Genomic DNA, 17,258 nt, shown 5'->3' with positions numbered 1-17,258 from the left:
TAGTTTTACAATAGACATTAATAGGTTGAGAAATACATATCCAGAACACGTTTACTAGAATAACTCTGATGAGGTGTCGGGTAAAAGCAATTGTGGCTTGCAGACAAAACAGTTTTCCGTCTTCTTCACTACTGTTAACCACCCACTTATATCTGCATTTCAGCCCTAGATTAAAAAAGAAATGGGGAGACACCAATCCAATTTTGACCTCATTAACGCGATAGTTTGACATTTTGTGTAATAAGCTTATTTGGCTTTCTTGCTGATAGTGAGTTTCCGCATAGATAACTTAAACCACGGTAAAAAATCCTTCAGGAAAGCACTTAATTTACCTACTGTATAACATCCTTATCTGACCTTAATAATTGGATCGGTACATCCCTAATTAGAAACAGACTGATGGCCAATCAGCTGTGATTCTGTGCAGCATTTTGACACGGTGGAAATGGACTGTAGCGCCGGTTGCACAAATGGCTTTAGGCTACAGAGACAAAAATCATGTGGGTGATACAGTTAGCCGATATATACTGGAGAAGAATGTCATGGTAAATGCTGTTGGGGATCTTTATTGGTATAATTATCTACACTGTCTTAAAATGTCACGGCTGTAAGGTCCGGGGAATGTGGTTAAACACATTAAGACATGATTCCTCCCACTTATTTTGAGATTCACACTGACCAGTCTGCAGGCTCTCCTGTTGCTAAGCACAACAAGAGCTTGGCACACGCAGGTACATTTAAAAAAAAAAAAAAAAAAAGCAGGGGGGGGGGGGGGGGGGCTCGTATGCCTCATGCCTTCCACGTTGGCTCCGCCTGACCCAGGAGGATTAAGCCTGGCCATGAGGTTTTGCTTTCAGGTAGCTGATTTATTGGGCTTCGGCAGAGAAACAAAGGGTTTGAATTTGTTTGAAGTGTGCAGGTGAAGACCCTAAGACGGCACTTTGAAAAAAGCTCCCACAAGGATTGAAATCTCTTCAGCCACAACCTGCCAAGGCAACGTTCAGATCCACACGGTAACCTTTGACCTGGACTGGGATCCACCTTCCACCTTGTGCAGCGTCTGCCCGCGTGTTGGCCGGACTTTTCCAAACTTGCCGCAGCTGTGTGTGTGGCGGCGGATTAAACGCGCTGCGCACGTGATTGACGATATGTCATGACACAGAAGCAAAAGTAATGATACTTCATCAAGCTGATATTTCTGCCTGAATGCGCAAGCATTGCCTTGTGGCCTAGATTTTTCTCCCCTTCTCAAGAGGGATTGATCCAACCTTTCTTCTATTCTTCTACATTTTCTAATTAGCTTTAGTGATTTCCTAATTCTTTGACACTCAACCTTGAATTATTCCCTCCTCCACACATAACAACAAGCATTTGTTCCACTTCTGGAAAACCAACAAAGCATGTTAATGTTCTTGTTTATTCCATGATCAAACATAATCATTCTCTCCTCTGGAGGAAACCTCCCTTTGGGCTCATTTCTGGCATTGTTACTTGCATGTTTGACAAATTAGACTCTGGGAAACTGAAGGGGAACAGGGCAGAACGCTACTGATACTGACATTAGCATTTCATCCCTTCTTTGTTACACTGGGGCAGAATTCAAAGGTTTGCTGACTTAGCAGGTTTTTGGAGGATTGAAGGGGTTCAGTCTGAAGGGTCATCCACTGTGGGATGTTGTTTTCTATTGGAGTGAGCCAGGGGGGGGGTTTAGCATTGAGCATAGGCTGGGCTCTTTTTCCTTTTTCTCTTCCTGAGGGCTCCCTGTCCAGGTGTGGATCTATTTTCCAGAGTTCTCTCCTCCTTTATATTGTCTCTCATTGATTGAAGTGGAGGCCAGTGGCCCATCACACCTGGATCAAATGCGAAACCACGCTGGAGGAAGTTTTAATTTCCAGTCTTCTGGTATTGAGCTACTACTGTGTTGTGAGTCAATGCGGAGGGTTAATTCCACTGTAAGCCATCTTCACAAGTGGATTCTGCAGCACAGGATACACACCAACAAGAGCCGAGCATTCAGACACAGCAGGACGCTTCCTTTTTGTTTGTTTTTATTTAGGATATTTGACTCTGATCATATTTCCCGGCTTTTCCTCATCTCGCTGTTCAAAACGTATCTTACCATTTTAGCTCGTGCAACAAACAAGCAGTGATTTTTAATAGAGCCCCTTTTTATGCTCAGTCACCATATCATTACTGGGGGCATGTTGAACACAGGAAAACGGGAAGCCAAACAGGCCTATTTCGCTCTGACATTCAGCGTATCAACAGGCATTAAGCTGTATAGTATAATAGGAAACAGCCCTACTCCCTCTCTTTCTCTCTCTTTCTGGAGGGCAGAGGCACTGAGACAGACTGTAGCTCTCTCTGTGGATAGAGACGAGAATGAGGATGCTGGGAACAATAGCAGGAGAAGCCATTGTTAACCAGCCTTGTTGCTGTCAAGTCAGAGTCAGAATACGCCTAAGCCACCTCTCTTCAAACTAAACACCGAGCACAGCAGGGAGTCTTCTCTTAGTCTTCAGAAATTAATTAAATCTGATTTGGGATATTATTTGACCTTAACATCCCTGAAAGGTTCTGACGAGCCGTGACTCAAAATAGACCTCTGCTAAGAGAAGAAATAGCATAATGTTTAGTGTTATCACCACATGTTTATTTGTTATCCAGACAGACCTGAAGTCCTCATTTTTATTGCTTAGAGAAAAATGACAATGAGAGTCTTCCGTGTCTCCGAGTTATATTCCATATTTATCTTAATTGGTGCCTGGCAGGTTATACAGAATGGAGATAGATTTGAAGTCATTTACTGGAAGTTCTTGACAGGCGCAGTGGAAGAGAACGTCAAGCTCTATTCTGACACGCGTAGCTTGAAAATCATCTGTCAAAGTTTAACATATCTAAGGAGAAGGCTGCCTGTCAACTTCAATGTACATCTAACCATGCACAAGGGTGGGTTTGATCAGGAACTATGTTGTACTCCTGGTGTAAAGCGCATTCATCAACTGGATATGGTTGACGAGACAGAAAAAGAAGCCCTGGAAAGGAAAAGATGGCTTTTATAACGAGATGGTTTTTTGAGGTACACGTAGTGCCAAAGGTTTTTTTTTTTTTTAATAGTGAATTTGTGCACAATATTCTCAAATCTTCATAGCTTCTTAAATCATTAGACATATTCCACCGTTTTTGAATACCGTGTATGGTTTTATCTTACAAGTTTTCATGATTTTGTTCCGTCACGCTAGATGTGATTTGTCTGTTCTTGTTTTTGCAAAATATTCCTGGCAAGTGCATGGCTCAGCCAGGCAGATTATCAGTGGAAATCTCCACTCCAACTTCTTTATCATCCCCTCAAATCAATGTGGTGAACAGCAAGACATGATTGATAATGATATTGAGATTGATTGTCTAAATCCCTTCCCTCACTTCAAATTCCCCAAATATATAGTATATATACATGCAATGCAGTGCAGAGATGGGACTTGGCAGGAGCTGCCAATAGATAAGTGAAATAGGGCCAGAGTGAAAAGACCTATCAGTCCCTAAGGGGCTTAGCTGCAGGATTCTGAAGCTCTAAACTGGCGGTGGTGGAGGGAGATAGTCGACATTGGTTTTAAATTACCCAAGATTGCCTTGTGGTCTCAGTCTGCAGGGACGCTAGCAGACAAGATGTTTGTTAAAACAAGTGGAGACATTGAGGCAGATTGGAGCAAAGAGCAGACCTGCGATTTCCTAGCCAGACAGAACAGGTTGGAAAGCTGGTAATTGCAGAATTGGCAGAGGGGCTAAGGAGGTCTTGCGGCAATGATATCTGCCACTGGGACTGAAGCGGTGGCGATGATGGAACAGGGCTCAGTTTCCTCACTGGGAGGAAATTCTATCTGCTGCCATGCAAGCAATAGCACACACACCACACTAATGGCACTGTTGCTCATATGCTTGCTTTGTAATTCTGCATATGTAACTCAGAATTACTGGGTTGAAAATAACCAATAACTATGTAGTGGCTAGTAATTATCGTACAGGTGCCCTTGTGGCTTCAGGTCCCGACCATGTTCTGAGTTCTTGAGTTCATTTTCTGCCTAGAAACTTTCCTGCATTAAGTCCTGTCAAACAAAAGAAAGATCCACACAAAAAACAACAACTTAAAGGTATAGTTCAACATTTTATTAATAAGCTTATTCGCTTGTCGTGCTGAAAGGTAGTTATTGAATTCCTGGAGTCTCTGCAGGTTAGCCTAGCAACCTCCCAGTGATGACAAGACTCCAGGAAGTCACTGCGTCCAGCCAAGAAGTAGTCCGGTACCAAACGCCTCGTGAAAAACCACAACTTGTCATTTTTGCACTTCAATTTTTTCCAAATTAAATAAACAAGATATAACATATGAATTACTTGTAGGTGGATTTTGTTACGTCGGGTCAGAGCCAGACTAGCTGCAGTACACCCCCGTTTTTTCAGTTTTTAATGCTAAGCTATGCTAACTAGCTTTATATGAGAGTGGTATCAATCTCCTCATTTAACTTTAGGCAGGAAAATATTTCCCAATAAACTATTCCTTTTAAAAAAACAGAATAATTAAAAAAGTCAAGCACCAGAAACAACTGTTGGCATCCGTTCAGCATCCCTGAATTTTGAGCTAAATAACCTTTTAAATCTTTAAAACCTTAGTAATAAAGTACACCACAATTAGGAAAGCAAGAAAAGAAAGTTCATAAAGTTAATCTTGCAAACAAGCAAAACAGAACAGAGCAATGTCAGTTACAACCTCACCAAGGAGCTCTACTCCTACTCCTAACTGCTTTCTTTCCATTTAATACCTTACCACTCAACCTTTTCAATATTCTATCTCCACCCTCACTATCCTTCTCACACTGGTATTCAAAGAGACGACTGTATGAATAGCACTCCACTACACTACCAAACTTTGACACACACAGACACGCACACAGCTTTTAATGCTTAAAGTTTACTTTTATTACAGGTACAATAACAAAAGGCCTTTTAAGTCTGACTTGAAAATCTTTAGGAGAAATTGGCTCCAGCATTGAGGGGTGGAGGTATTGATTCTGGCCTCTGGCTCAGTCCAGGAAAAGATGGATAGATTTCTTTGAAATGCACTCTGCGTGAGAATATAAAGACTATTGTGTGTTCTCGCTCAGGAATAAATTGTTTCATGACATATCTAGGGTCACCTTTTTAGCTTCAAGCTGCCTGCTTCTCTTGAAAGGGGAATGTTGACAGGGTGGAGCACATTCATCTGTAGTCCCAGACTACCCACACCTCATAGAAGCTTTTATTGAAAGTTAAATCTCCTTCAGAGAGTTGGCAGCCTCTCGTTGGGATATCTATTTCAGCAGCTGTCGAGGCTGATTATATGGGGGTTGTGCCACACACTGGCAGCGATATAAACCTCCTACAGAGAGAAGGGTCATTATGATGCTATTGATTGATGCATTCATCTGCATGCATGTGTACAATCTCAGACTCAGAAGCAGCAGTTTTTTATTAATGGCATGCAACATGTGATCAGTGATACACTTTTTGTTTTTGATTCATGGCACTCACAATGGTGAAGTAACAAATTTGAGAAAACTAATGCCATGGAATCTGTATGGAACAAGATGCTTTACTGTTTACCTCGGGGCAGCACAGTTTTATAGCTGATCAATAACTACTTGTAGGCGATATTGGAGAACTTCCCAATACAGAAGTCTGATACAAAGAGTCGTTATGTAACAAAACAATGCATATTGATGCATTGCTTGTTAACCCCCTGGTATCATGTCTTAATGGTCTAAATAGTTCACCTAAAGCAATGAATGTGGATAGTACGTTGTCAATGAGGAAGCAGTATAGGTTTGTTCCACCCACTTTTATCTCATACCAGATCCATAGAAAGTCCTAGAACGGTTGGTGAATGAGGTACCAAGAGACTAAACAATGTAATCTGGTTAATAATCACTACATTCTCATTTAGGATTGGATTTGTAATAACTCTGTTTAATGTAAAGTCTTGTACCTGCTGTAAAAGTTAGATTACAGCTGCAGGTGAGCAGTGGAGTAACACATTGGTGATATAAGCAACACATTTCATTAGTCTCCTATGTATAACTGATTAACAAGAGAATCATTCATAGAAAAGAGCTGTTAATTATGTATCTGAAGGGGATGAAGTGTCAAACTCAAACCTCAATCCTCTCATTTTCCTGATTTATTATTAAACACCAAGTTGACATTAAAAGAAAATAATCAAACAAGGACTGGGCTCTGCTTAGTGCATAATCTTTTTGAAGGCTTTTTTTTGCCCTCAGTCTTCAAAATCCTTCCTCCACTCCCATCACCCACTGACTCGGAATACATTTCGCTCCTCGCCAATGCCATCGATTTGAATATCAAACGCCAATAATAAAAGCCACCTCTTTGGTTTTGTTTGAGCTCCGGCATGCTGTGAGAAAGAAGGTGGGCGGCATAGGGCAAAGGATCTTGGAACTATTGAGTCAAAATATTGATGGAACATAGCCAGTCCCTGTGACGCTGCAGCCAAAGACTCATGTTAATGTTCTCCAAGTTCCTGGCAACAAAAACATTTGTATTTATTTAGAGAGAAAACATGAAGTACATGCTCATTTTCTGCACCGCCTTCATACTCCCAGAGTTTCACACAGTCACTTGAGGGAGGTGGAGGACAGCCACAAGTCTTCAAGTGGTGGTTGCCACAAAACAGCTCCAACTGAACCGTTGGGGGTTAAGAGCCTTGCTTAAGGGCATGTTGATGGACATTCATGAGGGTTTCTTATTCAGAATTCCTCACCCAGATTCTCATGTAGTCTTGGGAATATGTTTTCGGACACCTGTTACTGTTGCTCCACATTTAATCCACATTACAGGTTATACATGCTATATACTGTGCTGCTAGGTGGATCTTTTTGCTTAACTGCCTCCACAGAATAAAGAACTAACTCGCAACCAATTATACATTTGCAGTTAACGGCTGTTAAAGAATGCTAATGAGTTTAGCATTATGGATCAAAGGGAAAACAAATGTGTTTGGAGGAAACGTATAGTAGGATGGAGATAAATCAATAGGCCTACCACTGATACAAGTAAAATTCATGCATTCAAATGTTTTGCTTAAGTAAGAGTTAGCATCAAAATGCATTCAAAGTATCAAAAATACAAGTATGTAGGCTATAATGCAGATTATGGGGGAGTGTTAGTTTCATCATAGGCCTTTTTCATAGCAGACATTTTGACTTGTCATAGTAGCCATCATGAATGTAATTATTGACACCTGTGCTTTATCTACTGTGACAAGACTATGACCTGTTGTTTGCTAGATATCTTCAAATGTTATAACTAGCTGAGAGCAACTTTAACACACACACCCACACTGGTTAAGGGAATTAAATATAAAACTCACTGCTGTTGACCACTAGACAGTCGACATACTCCAGATCAAACTCCCCACAATGTTTAGCACAACAGTTTGATCTGGCTAACACGTTAGCAAACAACTGCACATCTAGCGTTAGCTTACACAGAGCAACATGGACTGTTTGTGTCTGCTTGTTCGTTTCAAGAAAGTCCATTTGTTCTGGTTTGATGTGCTATTTCTTAAGAATAATGTCTGTCTCTCTTTGGTTTGTTTTTTGCTTTGTTCCTGTCACTTGTTAGCTTCTCTCTGATGTTTCCCACAGCAGGACACCTAGCTTACAGGTAGCCTACAGTTAACTAGCTTCTCCTCCTAAACAAAGTGGCTTTGTTGAAATTGAATCTGTAGTAGTCAATGGATTTCTGTATAAGTTCTCAACAATACCTCAGCCTTTTACCTGTGGTACTTTGGCAATCACTCCCTTTTTACATTTTTCCACCCCCTCAAAAAACAGACAAAGCAGCAAATATATCATTAGCAGCTGCTCTATGGAGCTGGATATTAATTATCCTGTGTTCTCCTCGTTTGGCCACTCATTTGCACGTGTACTGTAAATGTCACCAGAGAGATAAATGGGAAAACAAAAACCCCAGCTCGTAGCCTTTATGCAGCAGAATGTCAGAGGGAGCTTAAGAGATGAGATATTGGTTTTGGCCTGGAATGGATTCTGGCTCAAAGGACATTCCCAGAGGCAATACAATTTGTATGTCATCTTTGTTTAGAAACGTATTAGTAATGTGTAAGGAAACATTTGCAGATTCAACATTTGGATTCTGGCAAGAAGCAGGATAATATACCGTACATCTGTTACCAACAAAGAACTATTGTAATCATGTATCTGATGCAGCATGATATCATTGTATCCAATTCTTCTCTAAGTCATCTGCCTGCTCACAAACCAAAACAACCTCCCACTGTGTAAGAGCCACCTTTTTTATGTTTCACATTTTTTCACTCAGTATGAACTCCTTTCCAGCCACATATTGTTCTGACATGCCTTTTTTGTAGATTTATGAGTGGATTGAAAAGCACTTTGGGGGGGAAAAAAAGCTCAACTCTCACATTCTCGTGTGGCCTTTAAGGTGCGAGGAATAAAGGAGTATTTGTATTAATCGATCACACGCCAAGCCTGGTTGAAGCCTGGCCCTAATGGTTGCTTGCTGTCATTTTGCAAGCAGCTTGTAAAAAGGATTAGAGCGGCTCTGTGGAGTAAGGGCGCATGAACAGCAAAGTTCTGTGGCCGGCACAGGAAAATAAATCAATTTATCCCTGATGGTGGTGCAGTTTTGGAACATAATGCCTAACGATGATGGAGTTTGGACACTTCATACTTGTCATTGTGAAATTGGACTGCCGTGTTGCTAATGATGGTAATGTATGTTGTGCCTCGCCTACTACAGTAATCCTTCACTCTGTCTCACTTAAATGCATCTCATTGTTTGGCATATTGCATTATGAATACCGCTGGGTTAAACAAAACAAAAAAAGAGAATTAAATGTATATATTCATTCATTTGAACAGCAAGTTAATGGAAAACTGTATAACCCTATACACTTCTTCCTTTTGTCACAGGTGATTGTAACTTTGAGAAGCCGCTGGCAGCATGTGGGTACAGCCAAGGCAGAGACGATGACCTTGACTGGGAGCAGGCCAATACCAGAGAGAAGCCTTCATCAGATCCATGGATGCCCTCAGGTAAGGACGATGACACTGGCTCGTGAAGAGGAGAAATAATGACTCCATCCCCATACAGCATATTACATCACTGCAACAGTCTGCCCATTTGACACTGTCTGCTTTGTGTAAGAAGCAGTATTCTGCACGGAACATGTTAATACCTCTCCAACTTCTTATCTGAGTATAATACAAACTGCTCCTTTAGATCGTCTAGCGCTGGCTTTCTCAGTGCACCAATAATTACAAAGTCTTTTAGCGACTTACAGTAAACCTGGAGCTACTCAGGGTTAAGTAACTTGCTCAATGGTGGCAGCCCTGGTGTTGAACTCACAACCGTCTGGTGTTGTATTTGGAAGCCGTACCACCAGACCACCAATAATGAATTACAAATGTCTCATACTTGTTTTTGAGATTTTTTATATGTTGTTTTCCTTCTATGTTATTGATTTGTTTCTCCTTTTTAAAGCGCTTTGAGCTGCATTTTATGTTATGAAAGATACTCTATGAATATAGTGTATTATTATTATTATTATTATTATTATTATTATTATTATTATTATTATTATGAATAGAAAGACTTCTGTTGTTGAAAAGGTATTCATGCCAGTGAAGAAAAACATATCGGATTTAAAATCTTTTGGAATATGCTACTCGTCCTTGTTACATGGCATCCACCACGACATCCGCCATGATTAACAGTGTCCTTGAAAATAGTAAATATACCCACAATGATTTTATATATATATATATATATATATATATATATACAGCTGCGTGTAAACAACTTAGTGTTAGAGACTAATACATATTGATTTCAGCTTATATGGACATCTACTACTATTTGAAAAGACGATACTTCTACCTTCTTCTCCAGAGTTCCTACACTAGTTTCTTCTTCCGCGTGATCGATACGAGATGTTCACGCCGCCTCTTTCCACCTGAGTCGCATGCGCCGAGACAATAGCGACATTTGATATCAAAATAGCCAAATCCATTTTAATTAAAGAAGTCTTCTCGTCAGTAACGTATTGAAATTCATTAAAATGCTTTCCCTGCATTTTGTGTCTGTCGCACACAATTTGTCTCTTTAATGTTCCATTGATCGCTTTTCATTTGATTTGAAATGCAGAGATATCACCGCCACCGAGCAGAAGGCACCTAAGGAATTAGACTAATGGAATGACGTTATTTTTTGTGTTTATAACAAAGGTAGCGTTGCAAACTAATGGCTATTGTTCTCTTCTATCTGACGCCTCAATGCCACAAAGGCTGCATCGCAGATAGATTGCACTAGCTGCCCCCAGTGACAGAGGGGGAATTAATTAGCAGGCCCTCACTAATTTTAAGCAGCCAGTGCCCAGACCTGTTTGTGTGTACATCAGAATGATGTGTGTTGAACCGCCCCAGAGAAATTACTTTCCATGGAGGGGGAAGTGTCTGCTTTTTCTATCGCAATTGATTAATGTCGGGACACATGGAGGCTGGGCAAAGGTTACAGCAAAATCGGGGAAAGCCTTGACCTACAAATTAACACCTCGCGCACGGTCTAAATTTAACATATCTGATTAAAATCACATGTCTCGTTAAGAGGTGTCCCTGATTGTGCTTCCTCGTCTGAGCACTCTTCAGAGAGGCTTGTTTTCTACCTGTGCGTCTCGAATTGTGCGTAATTAACAGGCTGCAGCACTTTCTCCATTTCTCAGTGTGAGCACTCAACCTGCCATGCAAAATTGTAATCTCTCCTCTTTGACCGCATTGAAAGGGATGTGAAATGTAGTGTGCTTGACGGCTGAAATTGTTTTAGGGCTTCTGGAGAGGAGGTTGATGGGTGGAAATGCATTTAGGTGAAAGCCACACTGGTGGAAAAGCTATCTCAACTCTGATTGCTGTCTCACCCTCAATCTGTACTTATGAATCTTGACAAAACGACCTTATCATACTCACAGAACAGATTGTTCCGAACAGAAGGCATTGCTACCTCAAATACTTTAGAAATTGCTTGTCGGCAGTATCCGTCCAAACAGGGGTGTTTTTACTGTCAATGTAGATGTATGAATTAAATGATAAACCTGAGTTTTCAGAGCAAATCCTTCCAGAGGTTTAACATCTAGCTACCAGTATCCCTTGACATTTTGCATAATTCTACACCTTATGATTTACATCCAGTGGCAATGCAGGAAGTAGTTCCCCTTTAATGCAGTCAGGTGGAAAGTAAGGATCAGGGTGGTGTACCATGACTTTTTCGGAGTTGGTGTTCTGTTACAGACTTGCAATTAACGTTTGACTTTTATTAACCATAACTACAATCTTTCCCAAGCCATAACCAAGTGCTCTAGTTTTCTAACCCTAACCAAGTTCATTGCCATGACCATAATCTTTGCCAACCATAACCATATGGTAGCTGCCAATATTGTATTGTGTTGGAGAATTAAACAATATTGGAACTTCACAAAATCGTCCAGTATTCATGTCCGTCTGGTTTAAATTTCAGTAATTGTAATTACAATTGTAATTGTAATTGTAATACCGTAACGTGTCATTAAAGTGCAAAGAAGAAGTTGTCAATATTAAAACTTGGACTAGACCTGTTTCCTTTAAAAATAAAATGCAGACTAGAATAGTATAATTTCCTGTTTTTACTAAAGGATAAAAACATTCAGATCTATTATCTGCTCTCAAAAACCACGTATCAAAGGCTTGTGAAATCAACAGGGAAACATCCTGATGAAGGGGCTGTTTCATTGTGGTACGTGTAAAGAACAGACTCGTGAGAGGCCTCGTGCAGAGTTTGATGTCATCCAGCTGAGCATTCTCCTTCATCCTGCAAAGCTAATACTGCAACCAAAGACCAAACTGGCCCGATTCCATCCCGACATGTAAATAAAAGAGTACCAAAACGGGAAAAGCGAAATGATACGCGACGAGGAAAACAAGCCCTCTGGTCACTTGAAGAAAAGACGAGCAGTGCCTGAAACTCTTGGTTGTTTACGACAATCCGCTCCCTACCTAATTGCTACGTCTGGACAGAGAGCAGTCTTGTTTATCCCTCCGCACGGCCCTGATTGCATGCTTTGGCTCCTTTAGGGTGGCTCAGCCCTGTTCTGAGGCTCTGCTTAGGCGCTCCCCAGTGTGTTCCCTCTCCCGAGCCAACTGGAGTAACCCCCGGCAGAGCTGTCACTGTCAGTCCTGTTGTTACCAACAAGCCTCATCTGTCCTGGACAATGATAATAAAACCATCTGAGCCAAGACCACACTCATTCTGCCTTGTAGAAAGGAGCTGGACTCACTTCTGTCAGAGTCGGGTGTTGGCTTGGCTTGCATATTATTTGAAGAGAGAATTACCACGCTCAAATCAAAGACATGTGTATCAAAAATACTGATTTCTGAGTTTCCACTCTACCCTCTGTTGTTATAAGTTCCCCAACATGGGGCTTTAGTCTCATTCTTAGAAGAACGAATGAAGCTGACTTGGTGAGGAAGTTTGTAGTGCGGAGCTGCACAGGGTGTCTAGATGCCATGAAGAAGGAAGCTGTTTTTAGTGAGCCCCAGCTGGTGCAGAGACTGCCTCTTCTCTGATGGTGTCATGGATGTTGCCAGGCTGCTGCTCCCTGACTCTCCCCTGGGACTCGTTCTGGGGAATAATGGCAAGAGGAGAGAGAAGGTCCTCTAACTGAGATTAATTAGGTTTTTTGTATTATGCTCGGCACAATGGCAAAAGCAGCTCCAGCTAAATGACTTATTGTTGTATTCTTAATGTTTGCTCTAAATATGTTGCGGGAGAGAAATTGAATGTTTTTGTTGCATAGGGTCTTTATTTTGATAGCACGCCCTTGGTCGATAATGACACCTAGACAATAGTGAAGGATTGGCAGAATGAGGTTCTTAGTAGGGTAATGGTGATCTTCTCTCGGTCTCGTTCTTTCTCCTCACGTTCATAATGCGTTCATGCAAATGCAGCTCACTCTTGAACCCAGAAGGGTGCCTTTCTTAGAGTGCGTCTGCTGCATATGGATAAGGCGGATCATCTCAAGAGTCAAACTGTTTACCTTTTTGACCATTTCAATCAGGCGCTAAGGAATTGACCAAGTTTACCTGGAATAACGGGTGTTGTTTACGCCATTCAAAATGCGAGGGGAGAGAACACCCACCGACTGAAGGACGTCAGGAATTTAATCAGAATTTAAATCACATCAGCAAAAGATGGGATGTGCTGTTGAGGAGGGAGGGGCCCTGTCTTCTGAAAATAAGCTAATTGCTTTTGAGCCATTCGCAACTTTGTGTGAAAATCACACCCTGCGCGGTGTTGGCAAGGTTGTGAGGTTAAGGAGAAACCCCATTATATGATTAGGGGACGAAACGGAACGGCAAATTACAACGTCTGATCAATTCGTGAATTAATTCCTCGGGCTGACGGACGGCGATTTGCAATTTTAGCATGTATGTGGGGTTCTGTGTGTCCCGTGGTCCGAGTAAACAGGATTGCATCCATTACTATAAACAGGATTATGACAGCACACTGTACTGTCATGATGGAGGACATATTTGCATACTGTATCTTTTTACCATTCGTGTGCATGGTATGTATGATTAAGGCTAATGATGCAGCTAGGTGACTCACACGAACACTCTCTGTTGTGTAATGGGTTTGTATCACGCAAATGGGCCATTATATGACCCATTTATTGCAGTGGAGAGCCAATAGTGCGTACTGCATATTAATATGACATATTAAGCCATTAAGAATTGCTGTTGATTGACACACGGCAACAAAAGATGCTGTCATGGAACATAATGAGGGTCAGTTGCTTCACCTGACTAATATGACAGGGCTGAAACGCGTTCCGCATGATGGATGGTTTTGGGTGAATCTGTTTGACACCGTCAAAAGAAACCCGACAGGTCCTTCATATTGAGAGCCCAAACTTATTCAGTGTTACTTTATCAGGACCCTTTCATGTTAAAAAGGACACAGGGAAAGTTCTTGGAAATTGAGTGGAGGCCACTGCTGTTCACATTAACAGCCTAACCCTCACAGCGAGAGCATTTTTGATTGGTGGCAGACAGTGAGAATAGCCCTGTCTTCATTGACATTTCCGAAGCGGCAGCCGTGCTTTTCTGCGGTGGTGACCTCTGTGAATTTTATTAGCAAATGAGACCTGGAGGGTTTGGGTTTAAAGAGCGCCCCTTCATTCTGATTTCCCTCACATAATGATTTTCACAGAGTTCAGGACCTGAATGGAGGAGAAATAATGAGCGCTAGTCATTATTGCAAATTATATCCTCTGCTCAGACCATCACTCAACTGATAATTAATCTGAATACCTTCAGCCTATAGACTTTGATGATTAGGATTAGACAGTGCCCTATTTGCGTGAACTAAATTATATCGGACTGTATTCCCATTAAGAAGACTTTCTTACCTTTTTTTTTTTTTTAAGAATAGGAACCAAGGGATAAAAGAAAATGTACTAATGCAGCCACTTAACCAGCTCAGGGTTGCTACATCATGACTTCTTCTTCTTCTTCTTCTTGTGTAACCTGTCCTCTGCGTGCACTGTGCCGTGCATTTATTTGGTTTCTTTTGTGTTCTTTGTACAATTGTAACGGGGTTAGTCTTTTTGAAGTGGTGTCTTCAAAGTGTTTCATTCCTACAGTCAAACGAGGAAGAATGAATACAATAGAAATGGTGACATTTGTCTCAGGCCACTGATCAGGGTCTACGTCTCTACTAACCCCAAATCTGCTCCTGCTTTCTCCAATGATTACAAAGAAGCCTCTAAAGACATGAGACTTTATTGCAGGAAATTAGGCTGTTTGTCACTGAAATTGAGTTTTATTGTTTCATAAAAGCAGGATCTCATACTGTATAGACTTCAAATTGATTATGGTCTCTTGTTTTTGCTTATTTCCTCAAAATGAAATAACCACATGGTATACTTCTGTGTGAATTCAATACTTGAACAAGAGTATTTTCTCATTTAATTATGAATTTTAGGGCGAAATGAACACAAGTTCCAAGTGAAGGAAATATATGTCTATAAAATGACTATATTCACATGCAGGCACACAAACACAGAGTATTTTCACAATTGATTAATCACATTGAATTGAGTGATAAAGTGTAAAATGTAAAAACAAACCTCAATCTTCAAATGATATTCCTTCAAAATACTCCAAATCACATTTTATGAGGAATTAATCAATCAATTTAGACGATATAATTGTGTGTCACGGTGCCTTGAGGGGACGTGGAACGTCACCTCTCTGTGGGGGAAGGAGCCGGAACTAGTGCGGGAGGTGGATCGCTACCAGTTGGATCTGGTGGGGCTTACCTCCACGCACAGTCTTTGCTCTGGAACCGTACTCCTGGATAGGGGTTGGACTCTATTCTTCCCCAGAGTTGCCCAAGGTGTGAGGCGTCGGGCCGGGGTGGGGATACTCACTAGCCCCCGGCTGAGCGCCGCTACGTTGGAGTTTATCCCGGTGGACGAGAGGGTTGCCTCCCTACGCCTTCGGGTTATGGGGGGGAAAACTCTGACTATTGTTTGTGCCTATGCCCCAAACCGCAGTTCTGAGTATTCTTGGAGACCCTGAATGGAGCCCTGTAGGGGGCTCCAGTAGGGGACTCCGTAGTCTTGCTGGGAGACTTCAACGCACACGTGGGAAACGATGGAGACACCTGGAGAGGCGTGATTGGGAGGAAGGGCCTCCCTGATCTAAACCCGAACGGTCATTTGTTGTTGGACTTCTGTGCTAGTCATGGAATGGCCATAACAAACACCATGTTTGAACATAAGGATGCTCATAAGTGCACGTGGTACCAGAGCACCCTAGGCCAAAGGTCAATGATCGATTTCGTAATCGTATCATCTGATCTGAGGCCGCATGTTTTGGACACTCGGGTGAAGAGAGGGGCGGAGCTGTCGACTGATCACCATCTGGTGGTGAGTTGGATCAAGGGGTGGGGGAAGACTCTGGACAGACCTGGTAAACCCAAACTGGTAGTGCGGGTGAACTGGGAACGTCTGGAGGAAGCCCCTGTCCTGGGGATCTTTAACTCACACCTCCGGCGGAGCTTTTCAGCCATCCCTGTGGAGGTTGGGGGCATTGAACCTGAGTGGGCGATGTTCAAAACCTCTATTGCTGAAGCTGCCGTGATGAGCTGTGGTCTCAAGGTCTTAGGTGCCTCAAGGGGCGGTAACCCTCGAACACCGTGGTGGACCCCGGTGGTCAGGGAAGCCGTCCGACTGAAGAAGAAGTCCTTCCGGGTTATGTTATCCGGGAGGACTCCGGAAACAGTTGCAGGGTATCGAAGGACTAGAAGGGCGGCAGCTTCTGCCGTGTCAGAGGCAAAGCAGCGGGTGTGGGAGAAGTTCGGAGAAGCTATGGAGAAGGACTTTCGGTCGGCACCAAGGTGCTTCTGGAAAACCATCCGGCACCTCAGGAGGGGGAAGCGAGGAACCATCCAAGCTGTGTACAGCAAGGGTGGGACCCTGCTGACTTCAACTGAGAAGGTTATCGGCCGCTGGATGGGAGCACTTTGAGGAACTCCTGAATCCGACTAACACGCCCTCTATGGTTGAGGCAGAGCTGGAAGCTGATGGGGGATCATCGTCAATTTCCCTGATGGAAGTCACTGAGGTAGTCAAACAACTCCACAGTGGCAAAGCCGCAGGGGTTGATGAGATCCGTCCAGAAATGCTGAAGGCTTTGGGTGTTGAGGGGCTGTCTTGGTTGACACGCCTCGTCAACATTGCGTGGAAGTCTGGGACAGTGTCTAGGGGTTGGCAGACCGGGGTGGTGGTTCCCCTATTTAAAAAGGGGGACCAGAGAGTGTGTGCCAACTACAGGGGTATCACACTTCTCAGCCTCCCTGGTAAAGTCTACTCCAGGGTACTGGAAAGGAGGGTTCGGCCGGTAGTCGAACCTCTGATTGAAGAGGAACAATGCGGATTCCGTCCTGGTCGTGGAACAACAGACCAACTCTTTACTCTTGCAAGGATCCTGGAGGGGGCCTGGGAGTACGCCCATCCGGTCTACATGTGTTTTGTGGATCTGGAGAAGGCGTATGACCGGGTCCCCCGGGTGATACTGTGGGAGGTGCTGCGGGAGTATGGGGTGAGGGGGTCACTTTTGAGGGGCATCCAATCC

The 17,258-nt window shown here is 42.6% G+C and overlaps 1 protein-coding gene across 12 annotated transcripts in view; it reads left to right on the top strand.

Annotated features, from left to right (window-relative positions):
• LOC115022547 (receptor-type tyrosine-protein phosphatase mu) overlaps positions 1 to 17,258 on the top strand; it is a 146,020-nt gene that overhangs the window by 25,213 nt on the left and 103,549 nt on the right. For all 12 annotated transcript variants that reach the window (XM_029453576.1, XM_029453574.1, XM_029453575.1 and 9 more), the window contains exon 2: positions 9,003 to 9,125. In XM_029453576.1, coding sequence (XP_029309436.1) covers positions 9,003 to 9,125 — 123 coding nt within the window. The remainder of the gene's footprint in view (positions 1 to 9,002; positions 9,126 to 17,258) is intronic.

The sequence above is a fragment of the Cottoperca gobio genome, chromosome 17, assembly GCF_900634415.1.
Source record: "Cottoperca gobio chromosome 17, fCotGob3.1, whole genome shotgun sequence".
NCBI lineage: Eukaryota > Metazoa > Chordata > Actinopteri > Perciformes > Bovichtidae > Cottoperca > Cottoperca gobio.
Note: the sequence above shows the minus strand (reverse complement) of the source record. Positions and strands in the feature narration are given on the sequence as shown.